General features: G+C 42.5%; 2 protein-coding genes across 2 annotated transcripts; one reads left to right on the top strand and one right to left on the bottom strand.

Annotated features, from left to right (window-relative positions):
• The first annotated feature begins 1,648 nt into the window (after positions 1 to 1,648).
• On the top strand, positions 1,649 to 9,058 carry aurka (aurora kinase A). Its single transcript, XM_020495139.2, has 9 exons — positions 1,649 to 2,035; positions 2,204 to 2,272; positions 5,634 to 6,054; positions 6,138 to 6,177; positions 6,326 to 6,517; positions 6,810 to 6,948; positions 7,519 to 7,667; positions 7,872 to 8,046; positions 8,509 to 9,058. The coding sequence occupies exons 2-9, from the start codon at positions 2,207 to 2,209 to the stop codon at positions 8,686 to 8,688; spliced, it is 1,362 nt and encodes a 453-aa protein (XP_020350728.1). The 5' UTR covers positions 1,649 to 2,035; positions 2,204 to 2,206; the 3' UTR covers positions 8,689 to 9,058.
• A 2,823-nt stretch (positions 9,059 to 11,881) lies between these two features.
• slc32a1 (solute carrier family 32 member 1) lies at positions 11,882 to 17,280 on the bottom strand. The gene is made up of 2 exons (XM_020495150.2): positions 16,310 to 17,280; positions 11,882 to 14,854 (listed from the first exon to the last, which is right to left on the bottom strand). Exons 1-2 carry the CDS (start codon positions 16,727 to 16,729, stop codon positions 13,667 to 13,669), a joined length of 1,608 nt encoding a protein of 535 aa, XP_020350739.1. The 5' UTR covers positions 16,730 to 17,280; the 3' UTR covers positions 11,882 to 13,666.
• Between the last annotated feature and the right edge of the window lie 398 nt (positions 17,281 to 17,678).

The raw sequence follows: 17,678 nt of genomic DNA, 5'->3' as shown, positions 1-17,678 counted from the left end.
CTTTTCTCTCTCCCAGAGTTCCCAGTTGTCTTGAAAGCAGCATAAATCCAGAGAATGTCAGTCTTTGATGAAAGTTTTATGACAAAATTTGCCCATGAAGGACCGCCGTGTCACCTTCCTGTTCAAGTGAGCACAGCACAACAAGGTGAGTTCAAAAATGTCTTGTATGCAGCTGCATAAATGATGTAATATGCCAGGGAGATATTTATACTGTAGCTAACAAAGTAACACTAAGTGTATGTTGTGTAGTAAGCTGTTACCAGCCCATGTGCCTCACCCTAATAATTTGGTCTATTTTCACCTCTTAATTTTGCCTACTGTTCTGACTTGGTGGTGCACATGTGGCCTGTAACCTGTTTTAGAGAAATGTAAAAAACACATTTTGTAAGAGCTTTCATTGTCTTTTTATATGCCCCCTTCATTTATCCTAAGGTTCTGACTTGGTGTACAGGGAGAACACTGTAAGAACAGCCCATGTTCTGAATTCTGTCGCTGTACATTTCAAAAGTGCTGAACAAATAGTTATATTGACTACATCCATCCTAGCTCGCTCATTAATATCTTAATTGAAATTACTGATTGTCTCTTATCCGCTTGTCACCCCCTTATGCCATAGTTAGTACATCTCAATTGTCAGTAGAAACCATATTTGTCAGCCATATCATTTTTTTAAAGGCAGTAAATGAGGCTGAATGAACTGTTTTGCTGCCAGACAAGGCTCCTCTGATAGCCAGGTGTAGCAGTGCTAAGGTGTTGGGACTGCTGTTGGGACTCTGCTGTTGGGACATCTTTATATAGGCTCTAACAGTTTGTGGGCACCGTTATAGTGCAATTAATGTGTTGTTTAGTGTTGTGTAGTGGCTATGCTGGCATGCATCCCATATTATTTAATTGTGTTGCCCCACCAAGATTTACATGCTAAAATCGCCACGGAACATGGCAAATAACCGGTTTATCAGTTTAGAGTGCGGCGCATCATCCCATGGTATCCGTGAAGACTGCGCACATCAGAAATATCAATGAAATATTATAGTTCCTAAACATCACTTTCTATATTCCAATAAAAGGGTCATTTTATAGGCTGTGTTGCTTACCACGTCGTGTTGCTACCATGCTCTGTTGTTGTATTAGTTCTCTCTTTATGTAGGTTTGTGTTGTCTCTCTTGTCGTGATGTGTGTTTTGTCCGGTATTTACATGTTATTTAATCCCAGCCTCCTTCCCCACAGGGTGTCTTTTGCGTTTGGTAGGCAGTCATTGTAAATAAGAATTTGTTCTTAACTGACTTGCCCAGTTAAATAAAGGTCAAATAAATGTAAGTGAATAAATAGGCATCAAGCTCATATCGGTCCTCTAGAACGCAGTCGTAATCTTCCTAGTAGGACTCCACAATAATGAGGTGGTGTGTATGTGGGTGCACATCCGTCTCAGCGTGTTTTGGGAGTCAAGCAAGAGTCGACTCCAAAAATCCTGGATTCGTGCACCGCTAGTGGTAACAAGTGGAAATCCAATTGCCACTGAAATTCCCAGATTGCATTTCGAGTACCACGTTATGACCAAACCTGTGTTAGCCAATGGTTATTTGGAAGAGGGTCGCCCGTCAACCAATCACAGGCCTTAGAGTTTTTAAAGGCATTTAAAAGAGGGATGTTTGAAATTAAACAAGACGCAGTTAGCGAGCGATTGACTAGAGTGCAATGTGCATTTTTTTTTAGTTTTTAGTTTTTAGTTTTTTGTTGAAACGCTAGTTATCCCAGATGAATTATTACTATAGCTACTAAACTCGTGGTCTGATAGAAAATATCGAAATACTATATAGAGTTAACGTTTGCTAGACGAGGTTTCTTTCGCTTGGACTCGAAATATCTGGTTTGGCTGACTTGCTAGCTAACGTTAACGAGTTGGCTAACCCGTGTATTAGTGTGCAGAACTGAGAGAGTCGGTTTGCTAGATTGGGGTTTGGTGTCCAATATTCGTCAATACACGACGTGAGAGAAGTCACTGCTGGTTTTTTGAACCGTCGTAGTTCAGATTTCGGTAAGTTTAGACCCCATAAACCAAATATGAAATATGGATGTTACTGAAGTTAACTAGCTAACGTTAGCTATCAATGTTAGCTAGCTTGCTAATTTTTCTTTTGGCTAACTTGGCTAAATGTGTTAACCACATTTTTATATTTTTTATTATATATATATATTTCTACAGAATATGGATGCTGCTAGACTCAAGATGGCAAAGGACTCGAAGCTTCAAAGGCCTGTGTCTGAACACAAGGTCAGTTCTGCATTGTAGTTAACACTGTTCCAACTCTTTGTCATGGAAATCTACAGGATGTGACTTTAGTTATGAAGACAATCCTAACCCCGTTCGTATCACATGATTCCAACTAACTAATAATGGTCAGTGTTGTGTAAACCACTCTTTGAAAAGAACCAACTACAATTTACCAAGAAAGTACCAATTAACTAATTCCAGTGTGAAGTAAGATGCACTAAATATACAATTGAAAGAAATCGATGTTACTTAGCTAACAAAAGTTGCTTTAAAAAAAAATGTTTTTAACTCACTTGCCTAGTTGACTAAAATATAAGTTGCTAGTTCACATCCAAACAAACTACAGTAACAATCTCACGAAATCTGAAATGTCAGACTACAAATTGAAGGAACAGGTCACTTTGGACTCACATTTTAAGTGTAATTTGGCTTATTAAACTAAATGTTTCAAGTGAGAATTAGGCAGGTTTGATGAAGAAATATAAAGGGGTTTTATTGCTTACTGCACCTTTTATTTACATCAAAGTAGTGTAGCGCCAGTAAGCAACACTGCTATATGGCAAAGTAGTGTAGCGCCAGTAAGCAACACTGCTATATGGCAAAGTAGTGTAGCGCCAGTAAGCAACACTGCTATATGGCAAAGTAGTGTAGCGCCAGTAAGCAACACTGCTATATGGCAAAGTAGTGTAGCGCCAGTAAGCAACACTGCTATATGGCAAAGTAGTGTAGCGCCAGTAAGCAACACTGCTATATGGCAAAGTAGTGTAGCGCCAGTAAGCAACACTGCTATATGGCAAAGTAGTGTAGCGCCAGTAAGCAACACTGCTATATGGCAAAGTAGTGTAGCGCCAGTAAGCAACACTGCTATATGGCAAAGTAGTGTAGCGCCAGTAAGCAACACTGCTATATGGCAAAGTAGTGTAGTGCCAGTAAGCAACACTGCTATATGGCAAAGTAGTGTAGCGCCAGTAAGCAACACTGCTATATGGCAAAGTAGTGTAGCGCCAGTAAGCAACACTGCTATATGGCAAAGTAGTGTAGTGCCAGTAAGCAACACTGCTATATGGCAAAGTAGTGTAGCGCCAGTAAGCAACACTGCTATATGGCAAAGTAGTGTAGCGCCAGTAAGCAACACTGCTATATGGCAAAGTAGTGTAGCGCCAGTAAGCAACACTGCTATATGGCAAAGTAGTGTAGCGCCAGTAAGCAACACTGCTATATGGCAAAGTAGTGTAGCGCCAGTAAGCAACACTGCTATATGGCAAAGTAGTGTAGCGCCAGTAAGCAACACTGCTATATGGCAAAGTAGTGTAGGTAAAGGGGGTTACAATAGTCAATTCTATGACTGAAATGGGTCTTCTGCATTTAACCCAACCTCTCTGAATTGGAGCCAATCAAAGTTTAGACATTTCTAATTTATACAGCCTGAATTTGAAAGAATTGACTTAATCTCATGTGAAGTTACTTACAACCTCTTTATGTTTGGTAAAATGACTACTCAGGGCTGGGCTTAAAGGATACTGACTACTGTTAATAAAGCCTGTGGGTGTTCCAAATAAGCCCACGTCCATAAATCAGTTTAAATGTTCCAATGTTGAAGACTAATTTCTTATCTAAGCTTAACATCTAAAATGATTAACTTACTGTTTGTTATGTGACATTACTCATAACAGGGGTGTCTAATTTGTATCTGTAGACTTGACTAGTTGAATCAGGTGTGGTACTGCTTGGTTGGTTCAAAACCCTGCACCCTCACTAAGACACCATGCACAAATTATTTTGAAAGTGGGTTCACATTTTCAGTACTGTTAATTAGTAAAATGTGTTTTAAGCCTGATGTTGTATTGCAAAGGTAGTTGGACCAAAAAAGGGGAATGAAGGACAATGTCCTAACCACATGTAGTCCAATAGTCAACTTGTCCCTCGATTCCAATTTGTCCTCAACTTGTAGGTGTTCTATCCTTGAAATCCCTCAACTGTAATCTTACGGGCATAACTGTAGCTTGAGCATCTTACTTGAATTAAATCTAAAGAAAATGCATGACTGCTTAGGTTCACTGCATGTTAGGGATGTCAACACACGATCCCAATGTGTTTCGATGCGAACCGGGCTTAATGGGAACATGCTGGGCAACAATTGATTTATGGAAGAAAAGTACAAAGTGACATTTACTCAAAATATTTGGAAACCAATGTGCTGGGTTATAAACATGCACTACACTACGCCAATTTAGTATTAAGACATGTGAGCTAAACTTCTGGGAAAAGGGGGGTACCTTGTAGCCTAGTGGTTAGAGTGTTGGCCTACTAACTGAAAGGTCAGCTCAGGAATTTGATCCAGCAACAAGGTAAAACATCTGTATGCCCCTGAGCAAGGCAATTAACCCACTGTTCCCTGGGTGCTGATGTTGCTTAAGACAGCCCCCTGCACCTCTGATTCAGAGGGGTTGTGTTAATGTGGAAGAACAGTTTCAGTTGTACAACTGAACAGGGGCTGCCTTAACTGACATCCAAGTCTTTGGAGCCTGGGGAACAGTGGGTTAACTGCTTTGCTCAAGGGCAGAACAGATTTCTGCGGATTCAATCCCGCAACCTCAGTTACTGACCCAAAGCTCTAACCACTGGGGTTACCTGCTGCCCCTCAATAGGCAATAGATGCTAATTAATACCCATGTAGTATAGCATGTGCACATCTACATGCATCTCATTTTACGTTACCTATGATCACTTGTCTGAGAATGTACAGAAAGTATCTGGGAAGTGTAGCTGTTGCTATATAGATGTCTTTGACATTGGCCTCTGGTAGGAATATACACAACTGTAACATCTATGGATTGAACCACATGAATGATTGAAGGTATAAACACTACCTAGAGTTGAAGTTAGTTCAAATAACACCATGCTAATGTTAGCGGCAGGTAGCCTAGTGGTTAGAGCGTTGGACTAGTAAAGGAAAGGTTGCAAGATCGAATCACTGAGCTGACAAGGTAAAAAAATCTGTCGTTCTGCCCCTGAACAAGGCAGTTAACCCACTCTTCCTAGGCCGTCATTGTAAATAAGAATTTGTTCTTAACCGACTTGCCTACTTAAATAAAAATGCAACATGTAGTTCACTGCTCAGCTGAACTTGCTACATGTGTTGTGGATGGCCTTGTGGGACTCATTGGCCAGGCTACATTAGTACTGCTGTAATCAAAGAAACAGGAGACTGTCATCCTCCTAAATAGGACATGTCATGGCTTGACCCAAACCATTGACTGCAATATCTAGCATGCAACAAACTACTTTGTCTTTCATAAAGCAGTGTGATTTCCTGTTGTCCTGCTTTAATAGTACTCGACTTCCCTCCCCATATGTATAGCTTACCAGTGATGGGCCGAAGCGTGTTCCCGTGTCCCAGTCGTCCAGTGGTCACAAACCTGTGGCCTACGCCACACCAGCCCAGCGCGTTCTCGGGCCGTCAAATGGGCCGCAGCGTATCCAGCGATCCATGACCCAGAAACCGGAGACCACAGTCCCACACACCAAGACCACTCAACCGCAAGCTGGTTATCAGAATGTGAATCCTGTTCAACCCCAGCCTAAACCGCAGTCTCAAATACAGAGCCTCAAATCTGTTAAAGGGCCACCTCAAACCCAGACCCCCAAACCTGTCCAGACCCCCAGCCAGCCAAAAGTTCAGACCCTAACCCAGAGCCAGCCAAAGAACCACGCCAACGCTTCGACTCCAAGTTCTGAGCCAGCCAGAGCCACTGAACATTCCAAGCAGGAAAAGCCACAAAGTAAGAACAAATGTTTTCTAATGGTCAGATTGGTTTGGTAGCTTATTCCTTGGTCCACTCTTACACTTGTTTTGTTTGTTCAGATAAACCTACCAAGAGTGAATCCTCGACTGCTTCTTCAAAGTAAGTGCAGGTGGTTGACTGAACGTTGACTCTGACCTCAGCAGACCAGATGCTATGACTCTGTTCCAATGTGACAGCCATAGGATGGGTACAATACACATCTGCCTCGTTACTGTGACGGTAATGGTGGCTCATCTTCCTATTGTAGGAAACGCTGGGCCCTGGAGAACTTTGACATTGGTCGTCCCTTAGGGAAGGGTAAGTTTGGCAACGTGTACCTGGCCAGGGAGCGCCAGACCATGTTCATCCTGGCCCTCAAGGTGCTCTTCAAGAAGCAGCTGGAGAAGGCCGGGGTGGAGCACCAGCTACGAAGGGAAGTGGAGATCCAGTCACACCTCAGGTGGGTGCTGATAATGCTGACATTCAGATGGACTGACTGGTGGTTGCCAGGTCTGTTTAATGCTTTAGTCAACTTTTATTGGGCCATAAGGAACATTCAAATGAATAAAGCTTTTCAACTCAATTGAGCTTTACAGTAATCACTCATACAGACACACTGCACTGCATGGTTGGCTAATAGGATCAAATATTTTCTGCCCACCAGGCCAGTCCTAGTATCATTCCTGTGGATGAGTAACCCATCAGCTGTATTGTAAAACATGATATTAATTCGGCTATTCTCTCTCTCTCAGGCACCCCAATATCCTGCGTCTTTATGGTTACTTCCACGACACGGCTCGTGTTTACCTCATCCTGGAGTTTGCTCCTAAAGGGGAACTGTACAGTGAGCTGCAACGATGCGGAAGCTTTGATGAACAAAGGAGTGCCACGGTAAGAGGAATTTGTGTAGATATTTATTTTTTACTTTGAGAATAGTTTGGCCTGTGACTATAGTTTATGGAGTTATTTGAAATGTGGCGTGCGATGGGCATAACGACAACCACGAACATGGCACCAGTGATGCCATAACTGAACTATGACCTTTTTATCATAGGCTAGGCATGGGCAGTTTCCTGCACAATGATTCTGCTGTTAAGGTCTGCAACCACAGCTGTTCTGTTTGCCTGTAGGACACTCAGGGGACTGAGTTGCAGCGATCTAAATATCAAGATGAACTTGAATGTCTTTGCTTTCCTGAGCGTTCCACTACCTTGACACTTTCCAATCACTTCAAAGCCTACAATCATTTGAATTCACATGAGTCCTTACTGAATTTGCCAGATCTTTGTAGTCCTAAATGCCCTAAATAATTTTCAGATTATATTATAAAAAATGTGTTACATGTTAGCTGAGAAAATATGAAACGTCTTGATATCATGTGCTGAGGCTGCTGTTCCTAAATCTTCGTGCGGCTCAGACGTTTGGACACCCTTCTAAATCGAAGCCGTTCTGTTTTTCCAGTACATCATGGAGCTGGCGGATGCACTGAACTACTGCCACTCTAAGAAAGTCATCCACCGGGACATCAAGCCTGAGAACCTGCTGCTGGGGGCCAACGGGGAGCTGAAGATAGCAGACTTTGGCTGGTCGGTGCATACACCCTCCTCAAGGTAACCCCTCCATCCGTCAGTCTCCCTTGTTGGCAGTTTAGTCACAACTTGAGATTGTGTAAGGACATTGATGTGAAATGAGTTTGCTTTTTGCAGCCAGAAGCATTGTCATGTGGAATAGGGACGTTGTTTTCCATCTGCTACATTCCTGATGTTTCACCTCACTGAATAGACCCTGATGTGCTTCTTCCACCCTCTGTCCAGGAGGTCAACTTTGTGTGGAACTCTGGACTACCTTCCTCCAGAGATGATTGAGGGCAGAACCCATGATGAGAAGGTGGATCTGTGGAGCCTGGGGGTGCTCTGCTATGAGTTCCTGGTGGGTCGCCCTCCATTTGAGACGAAGAACAACGAGGACACCTATCGCAAGATCTCACGGGTCAGAACCGACTAAAGTTATTTCATGTAGAGCTGTTGGTGTTGCTTTACAATTAGGGAGAAAATAACATTTTACAGCAGTTGTACACGTTGCTTCAGCTTTGCTCTTATTGGTTTACGTTTAGATCAAATTGTATTGTCACATGCTTTGTAAACAACCGGTGTAGCTGACTTCATCTGGTGCTCAGTTGGTAAGAGCTTAGCGCCTGCTGTGAATTGGTCTCTTATTTAGCTGTTTGCTATTGGTTGACAGGAGTCTTCCATTAATGCATACACTGATTCAACTGGACTAGTTTTAACAAAACGTGGAACAGTCTTTCACCCAGTTTAAACCGCGGTACTGGGAACATCAAGGTAGTGTTTATTTCCTGCATGGATCATGTACAGACTAAATGTGTTTAGGATTAAACTGACCATGTATGTTATATACCTAGAACATAACTGACTCCTCTCCTTCTTGCAGGTGGAGTTCACTTACCCAGTCCATGTTAGCGTTGGCAGCAGAGACCTAATAGACAAACTGCTGAAGCACAACCCCCTCCACAGGCTCCCTATCCAGGGTGTTTTGGCCCATCCCTGGGTGGTGGAGAAATCGACCAAGACGCCCACCGCCATGTCTCACAGCCCAGAGCAAAACAAATGAGGACCGTTTGCATGGTGTTTTCATGAATCCTGGTTGGCTGTTTACCAGCACCTACACAGTACTGTGGCCACGGTCGTGTTCATTTAGGTCACATAACAAAAGTCATCGTTATTGGACTGCTTCAGTCGTTATTTAGTTTGCTGTCTAATGAACACGCCGTTTGCTTACTGCCTTGCCTATACTGCTCACTGCTATGGATAACTTGGCTTTCTTCTCTGACTGTGTCATCATCTGGCATCTTGATGCCCTTCTGTAACTTCTGCCTCTTCTATGGCATTTTATCTTTGTAAATATTTTACTGTTTTGTTAGTAAAATTATGAGAATATTATGGAATTCACTGTCATTACTTGAATAAATATTTTGGCTTGACATGTTGTAGCATTGTTCATGAGGGATAGGAAGTTACAATGCCAAACTTGTGGTGACGCATCACTCATTTATGCAATGTTTTTTACTTTGACGTAGCCCAATCTAATGCACAGGTTATATGGACAACTACAGTACATTTTAAGGTTAGTTCAAATCATTCAAGTACAGTAGCCAGAACGCTTTTCACTGGTAATGGCAACGCCCTTGCTTGCCACTAGATGGCGTACCACTCGTTCTAATGAAGCAGCCATATAGATCCGGAGAAATAAAGAATTTGTTTAACTTCACATTTTCATGACTATTTTGGCTGTACGTTACATTCACTATATACTATGCAACACAACCCTTGTGTTTAATCACAGGCTAATTATGCCATGTTTGGCTATACATTCTTACGGTAAGCCACGCAATTAGCCTCAATCGTTCACTGTGCCTCATCTACGTTCAGGTGTTTGTCGTTAATGGTTGCTTCAACGCTTTTACAATCCAGTTGGTTAAGCGTTTGCGTCACGAATTTAGTGTTTGGCCTTTGTCCAATATTCCATATCAGTTATGCCGTTAATGATTGATTTTTGATTGTACCTAGTGACGATCAACCATACCTCCACTGTGAATTTGAAAAAGCAACTAAACCGATGTCAAATGTAGCAAAATTGCTTTTAGTCATTTCTGTGAATCTCGATTCTCAGCTCATATAGTTTCATATATTCGTGTATACCCCTTCAAATGAGTGGAATCAACTATTTTAGCTACACCCATCGCTGACCATTTAAATGTTATTTAACCTTTTAACTAGGCAAGTCTTAAGTCTTTCAATGGTGGCCTAGGAACAGTGGGTTAACTGCCTTCAGTGGCAGAACGACAGATGTTTACCTTGTCAGGTTGGGGATTCAATCTTGCAACCTTTCGGTTATTAGTCCAACGCTCTAACCACAAGGCTACCTGCTGCACAGAAGCCGAGCACACAGCCATTGCAATCTCCATAGACATTGGCAGTAGAATGGCCTTGCTGAAGAGCTCATCAACATGGCATCATTTGATGCCACCTTTCCAACAAGTCAATTGGTCAGATTTCTGCCCTGCTAGAGCTGCCCTGGTCAGTGCTGTTAAAGTGAAGCTTCATAGAATGGGTTTCCATGGCTGAGGATTCGCACACACGCCTAAGATCACAATGCCATGTGTCAGCTGGAGTTGTGTAAAACTCGCTGACTCTGGAGCACTGGAAACACGTTCTGAGTGATACATTACACTTCACCATCTGGCAGTTTGATGGACGAATCTTGGTTTGACTGGTGCCAGGAGAACACTACCTGCCCGAAAGCATAGTGCCAACTGTAAAGTTTGGTGGACAAGGAATAATGGTCTAGGGCTGTGGTTCAGGTCCCTTAAGATTTCCCTTCACTGGAACTAAGGCTACAGCATACAATGAGACACTAGACAATTTTGTGCTTCCAACGTTGTGGCAATAGTTTGGGGAAGGCCCTTTCCCTGTTTTAGCGTGCCAATGTCCCCAAACACTAAGTGAGGTCCATACAGAATTGGTTAGTTGAGATTGGTGTGAAAGAACTTGACTGGCCAGCAGAGAGCCCTGACCTGAACCCCATCTAACGCCTTTGGGACGAATTGGGACGCCGACTGCGAGCCAGAATCGCCCAACATCAGGGCCCGACCTCACTAATGCTCTTGTGTCTGAATGGAAGAAAGTCCCTGCAGCAATGTTCCAACATCTAGTGGAAAGCCTTCCCAGAAGACTGGAGGCTGTTATAGCAGCAATGTTCCAACATCTAGTGGAAAGCCTTCCCAGAAGAGTGGAGGCTGTTATAGCAGGAAAGGGGGGGATCAACTCCACATTAATGCCCATGATATTAGAATGAGATGTTCGATGAGCAGGTGTCCACATACTTTTGGTCTTGTAGTGTAGTCAGACAGCAACACCTCTTTTCGTCTCATCTTTTCCCTTTTCTAATCTCATCCTCTTTAGTAGCCTACTTTCAGCTGTAGAACTTGCAGATTGGGTTGAGGTAGTCAAGAGCTACTGTAAACCTGTGTCAATGCCCATATATGCATTGACATCAACAGATTGTTAACCTTATGGAGATGGACTGTGCACGATGTGCAGGTCCTCACAAATAGGCCTGCGGTCCAGATGCCCAAAAAAAATGTAAACACGCAACCCACATGTTCGATGAACAGGCAGGCCTATCTGCTTGTGCCCCAGAGCAAAAATCTGGCAAACAGCATACCGTCTGTTATAACTTAATTCCACTAAATTTATACAAGCATGATGAACCAAAGTGGACTAGGCCTACAAGCTGCACATAACCTTAAACTATTAACCTTTAGGCTACCATTTTCTTTATTCTATATAGCGTTTTAGATATATAGGGCTAGGCTATTCCAAGCAATAGCAAAAGCTACTGTCATTACAGACAATTACTGCCTAAAATGTACCATTAATCGAAGCAAACCGTAACAATTATGACACGTGACTTGTGCACCTGCATTCACTGTTGGCAGTGCTCACTTGAACCGCTCTCTCGCGCGCGCTTAAAAACAACACATATTTAATTAACTGAAACATGACCTTTTTGGTGTTGAATGTAATTGCATAATTCCTGTAATTCAGAGTGGCTATTACACAGGAATAACACTCATAAAACAAAACCATGCATGTATTTTTTATTATTAATCGTATATATGCAAAAAAAAACTAAATATTCTTCAACATTTTTTAAACATTTTATTCTATTTATAGAGAAAAAAAATACATGTTTCTCACGGTTTTCGTTTTCATCACATAAAACCACACACATGTATACAATATAATTTCACTTATTTCTTTATTCTTTAATATTCATTTTCACGGTATATGATAACGATTTATGAGATATAGGCTACATTCCATCTTTTTGAAACCACAATAACACTACACATACGGTTTTATAACATTTCCACGTGACCCGTTGGATTGCACAGAATGAAAAAATGTCTTTATGGGCATGTTCTTCTTTGTATGATGTCTTCATATTTGTGTTATTCAGACACTTGATTCCGGACCTCGAATTATTCACATTAATATCGCATGAATAGTTTACAATTAAAATGCATAATGTGAAACAGGGGATAAATTCGAATTGAGAGTGACAGAATTCCATGTGGGTTGGGTGTTCTTACTGACGCGACAGTATTTTCCTCTGTCTAGGGCGAATATGGGTCAAATAACTTTGGAACTTGTGGTCCTAAAACGCCGTTCTCCGAACGCTAACGTTTTGGCTTTTTGACTTCAAGGGGATTTGCCGTTTTTTTCCCCTCACAATTTCATGTGCGACAGGTAAGTGTAAGCCTAACGATATGTTGTAGGCTAATGGTTATTCATTCAAATATCCAAAACACGTCTTTCCTTACTCTGGTTATCACCGTTTTCTTTTCCACCTTCCAACTCCAGAATGATTTTCTTATCTGTCTCAATATCATACATTCAATGCATAGTTAACGTAGCTGTGCATGTAATTAGACCACCATAATCATACTGTTTCCATTATAGCGCTTGGAGAGAATAATTACTTCTCAATAAAGATATTTGAGATATTCCTAGTATTCAGTAACACGTTATATGGGCATAATCCATGATATGTATAGGTGTAGGCCGTCATTGTAAATAATAGTTTGTTCTTAACCTACTTGCTTGTTAAATAAATAAAACAAAAGTATTCTATTTATTCTGTCTTGGTGATATACTTTATTGTCATTATATTAGTTGTCATCTTGATAGGTCCACATTACAATATTTGAAATATTGCTAATAATTTAGAAGAAGAAAATGGCATCATATCAAAACGTACAGCTTCGTTTGTACCATTTAGTCAAATTATGCCGTTGAATTGTCAAAGTCCACAACCACACGCACTCCTATAATAAACGCTTCTGGAAAGAACCAACAAGGGTTTTATTGCTTAGCACCCCGAAAGGTTCTATATAGCACCATTTTGCAGGGTTCTTTGATCAGAACCCCCAGGGGTTATTCTCCACGGAACCAAACGTTTTTCAATATAGAACCCTTGGGTTCCATATAGGGTTCTAGACCAACGTTGGTTCTATATAGAATCTTAAGTTGTGCCATACATGAAGCAAGCATAGGACCCTTTTTGGTTCTCTCCAGAAGCTTTTTTTTTCTAAGAATGTAAACTTGAATGTCAAATGAAATGGCTCTCCAGGTGGCACGAGACCTCCATAAGAGAGATGAAATGACGCATTGCTCATTTAGCCATTTTGTTTAGGTCGACTGAACTATTGTAAACCTTCACTCCACTGAAACATATGGATATTCATTTAGTCATATTTAGGCTATACATTACAAGTTGAATTGTCCATATCGTGTGTCATGTTTTGTCACTTTTGGGTCTCTCACTCTCCGCGCGCGCACGCGTGTGTGTGTCAATGCAAGGGTGTAATGAGCACGCGAAAATGTGTGCGTGCACTGCATTCTGTGCGCGCATTTATTTCGCATGAATTGTGTAAGCATGGGCTGACTGCGCTCAGTGGTGATTTCAGTTATTCACTTTAAGATGGATGTGCAGTAACATCTATATCCAGCAGACTGTTGCTTGGCTAATCTTCTATGCCATATTTATAAGCTTCTATGAGTCCCTCCATTGAGTGGATGAAACCGGAGATAGCGCATATGCCTCCTATTACAAATATAGCGACATCAAAGAATACGTGGTGCCATAGCAGCTTTCTCCATAGCAGCTTGAGGTGGAAGAGGCTGGGGAGCAGAAAGCACAGCCCCGCGCCCGTCATGCTGCCGGTTAGACCCATGAGAAGGGCAAAATGCGGTACATAAATGGCCATGAGCAACGTGAACACCACAAGGCTGCATCTGAGAGTGAGGCCCCACGCTTTCAGGCGTCCATCGCCCCCGTAGCAATTTGGGAACCACGTGCGTTCTTGTTCATTAAAAAAGGATTTCTCCAAAACCTCGACTGCAGCGAAGAATGGTAATGGGTATGACAGTAAGGCTTTGGACACTAAGAAGAGGTTTACGACAGCCCTGATGGTTGAGGGCAGGTTGTCTGTGATGACCTCCTTGGTGGCATCCGCCCAAGTCAGGTAGGCCACGAGGGCGAACAGACCTTTGAGGACACACGCGGCGATGTGGGTCCAGTTCATCATGCAATGGAACTCGCTGGGCTTCTGCATGTTCCCCTCGAGCGACGGAAGGAAAATCTGAGAGGTGTAACTGAACACAATGATTCCAATAGAAATCGGAAACTTCTTTACATCGATGTAGAATTTGACTTTGTCCCAGGCCCAGTCACGCGCTCTGGAGAGGCAGTAGGCAATTACCAGGATGTTGATGACGAAGTGCGCGATAGTACACAGCAAGCTGAATTTTGAGACGGACTTGAGGTTCTTGAGGAAGGCGCAGGGTAGCAGGGCGGCGGTGGCCACTATGGCCCAGGACTTCTGAGAGATAGGAAGCGTGGGAAAGCTGTTGTACATCAGGTTACCGCTCACAACAACGTACAGGATACACGTCATTACCAGCTCAATGATCTGGGCTACATTCACGATATGACCACCTAAAGATGGAAACCTCGGCTGACAACACGCGTTGGCTATGTCCACGTATGTGTCCCTCACACGCACCAGTTGACCGTCTTCGTCCTCCTCGTACAGACAGGCGATGAGGATTTTCCCCGTGTAGCAACATACCACGGCGGCGAAAATAATGAGAAACAGTCCGAGGTAGCCCCCGTGGAGAATGGCGTATGGTAAACCCAGAACGAACATCCCCTGAAAACACAAAAATACACAACATGGAGATGGATTGGCCTATGGGAACAACGCATAACCAGTCCACAGTATAGGAAATTCAATACAATAGGCTATATCAAATGTGGGTTTTGCTTGGTAATAACTAATGCGTTTTAATAAAGCCTAAACATATGCTATATATACATGAAAGTGTAGCTTAAAGCTACGGGTTTGTAGTATGGGTATGGACATAATAAACACAACATGGGTTGGCCATTTCCAGATTAGAATATATATTTTTGTAGTATTTGTTGATTATAACGTCATGCATTATAAGCATTATAATATATCCAATGTGTAACATGATTCAATGGGGGATACAATGTATGTGTTCTGGTGGGGATTCCATTTCGCTGTGAGCGTGCCCATTCCAGCTAATTGTGTTAAAGTCATTAAGGGGTTCTAAAGGAGACACGTAAAGGAGACGTAACGGTGACTGCCATGATGATGACTATGTATGATGGGACGGCGCTTGGCTTGGGGACTTTTTTGCCTCATTTAAGTATTTATTGGGATCAACCGTAAGCTCTTTATGGGATCCAAACAGGAACAAAGCAACACATCATACGAAATACACTGTCGAGTAAATGTTAACATTTAAACGGTCACCATATATTACATGGTTGTAGGTGATGGACACGCGTAATGTAATGGTGAAGTGCGTTATAAAATGGCTATAACGTATCGGAAAGGCTATCGAGAAAAGCACAGAGCCGCATAGATTAGGCTATATCTTAATGACCTTGATGAGATGGTTATCTAGAAGGTCACCTGTCGATCTGAAGGGGAGATCCTTTCAAAAGTAGAGCTGCTACTTGAATGAGCACGGGATCGACAGAGCCAGGGCTCGTGCGTAAAACTGCATCAATGGGTCAGTACGTCATTTTCTTTTGTCAAATGAAAGTCTATGGGTCTCCTCCATGGAATTAGACTACTTCAGTATATTTGATCATTATTCTCTAGGCTATGTGTATGGCTTCATATAATGAAATACAAAAAAACATTACGTTTCACGCCCAGCGGTTATCTTCTTATTCTAACAGCATGCACGCCATTCCGTTTCCCCCGCTCATTATGAACCTATCCAAATCACATTATTGATCGATGTGTTCAAATAGCCCAATTCATCTCTAAATCCCAAATCAAAACGAAATATCCTGTCAGATGGGCTCGTTCTTCTTCTTTATTTTTCACAAGGAACCATTGGTAGTCTAATTGGTTGTCTATATCGACTGCGGTAACCCATCTCCATGTGCCGTTTTCAAGTATTCATTTCGTGGTTGCAATCAGTTTTAAGGAAAAGCTATGTATATTTCTTCACTTTTGGCTGTGGCAGGTAACACGACAAAATGAATGAATGCAGGAGTGAATGAGGAGAAGAGGACACAAGCAAAACCCATGAAGTTTCATCTGGTTATCTGAATGCGTGTTTACCTGGATTGCATTGGTGACGTTCCAGCCCGCTTCCCAAGCGGTGATTTTTGGTGATTTTTCTTCTTCGCCCAGACCTGAGGCTTTAGAACCGGAGGGCGGGGGTCCGGTGCCATCTCTCTGGTAGTGGCTGTCCCCAGTCGCCATTCCGTCTTCTCCTCCAGCCATGCCACCCTCTCCACTCCCTTCTCCAGCGTCTCCACCACCCATGTCATCCGATTTCATGATGTCCATCTGCAGTCCTTGCCGGTGGTCGTAATCCAAATCATCGCATGCGGCGAAGCCCAGTCCCTCCTCGTCTGTGGCGGCCTGGAAGCCCATCCTGGCCATCATGCCGCTCACCTTCGCAGTGGATTTATTCGACATGGAAGTTGCCGCATTTGACAGTTTATTTTGAAACTTGCTTCGAATTAAATGTGCCATTGTTGCTTCCTCTGTCTGGTTTACCTAGTCGGTGACGTTTTTTTTCTAATTCAAATACAATAAATAGTCAACAACTTTAGTTTGCAGATATGTTTCTTTACATTAATAAAACAATGCTATGGTACAAACAGTGGTTTGATAAAGGCCTGATGGTTGTTCAGTTGCTATCTCCACTTCTTGATCATCCCCAGGTTCATGTCACCTTCAGACGTCGGCGCTCCGTCTCTGCATCTTGTTAATAACGCACTCTCTTCTTTAGCTCGACGAAAACGTCCGATCTGGATACACGATTTTTCTGAAGGAAAACAATTTATTACGCAGAGGATTACTCTAAATTGCGCGTTGCAATTTCTAATATTTAGTTGGTTTATTGATAATAACGGTTGCAGCAGCGCTTCCACAGTTGGTTTTCCTTGTTCGTTACCGATGCCAATGCGGTACGCTTGAGCCTGGGGGTGGTAAAGAGGAGGCACGTGTCATCATCAGCCTGCCAATGCAAGGACTCTGCTTCGTGAAACACGTCTCCAGCCCCCAGCGGGCGCAGCCACCCCATAGAAGAAAACGGGAGCTATTTGCTGCATTTCTAGGGGAGGTGCTTACGGTACCCCGACCCATCCCTACCCCCATATTCTACAAAACTTCATTCTAACATCCAATGGCATTCTGGGGGCTTCGACTAAATAACTTTACGTGCGGCCTATAAAAGGAGCTAGGCGGGAACTGTAGGGAGAAACCATCAACTCTTTGGACCTAGTTATGTAACTTTCAGACTAGAAAATGACCACCTTTTGTTATGACCATTGAGTTTAATTTTGAACGAAAAGAGGACGTGCGTGTCTTCAGTGGCAAAGCTAGTTGGATGTGCCTACTGGAATTAAAGGGATCGAATTTAAAATGTTTTTTTCGTTTATTCGTGAAGAAAATGCTTATTTTCTTGTTTCGTCAATCA

The sequence above is a fragment of the Oncorhynchus kisutch genome, linkage group LG1, assembly GCF_002021735.2.
Source record: "Oncorhynchus kisutch isolate 150728-3 linkage group LG1, Okis_V2, whole genome shotgun sequence".
Classification (NCBI taxonomy): domain Eukaryota; kingdom Metazoa; phylum Chordata; class Actinopteri; order Salmoniformes; family Salmonidae; genus Oncorhynchus; species Oncorhynchus kisutch.
The sequence above is the reverse complement of the archived record's forward strand: the minus strand, read 5'-3'. Positions and strand labels throughout refer to the sequence as shown.

What these genes read in the sequence shown, in the direction of transcription:
- slc32a1 (XM_020495150.2), bottom strand. Translation starts at nt 16,729, where the DNA reads ATGGCACATTTAATTCGAAGCAAGTTTCAAAATAAACTGTCAAATGCG. An exon ending in ACGTCACCAATGCAATCCAG is followed by an intron (nt 14,855 to 16,309) that starts GTAAACACGCAT and finishes TTGTGTTTTCAG; the next exon opens with GGGATGTTCGTTCTGGGTTT.
- aurka (XM_020495139.2), top strand. Translation starts at nt 2,207, where the DNA reads ATGGATGCTGCTAGACTCAAGATGGCAAAGGACTCGAAGCTTCAAAGG. An exon ending in GAGATCCAGTCACACCTCAG is followed by an intron (nt 6,518 to 6,809) that starts GTGGGTGCTGAT and finishes TCTCTCTCTCAG; the next exon opens with GCACCCCAATATCCTGCGTC. An exon ending in CCTATCGCAAGATCTCACGG is followed by an intron (nt 8,047 to 8,508) that starts GTCAGAACCGAC and finishes TCCTTCTTGCAG; the next exon opens with GTGGAGTTCACTTACCCAGT.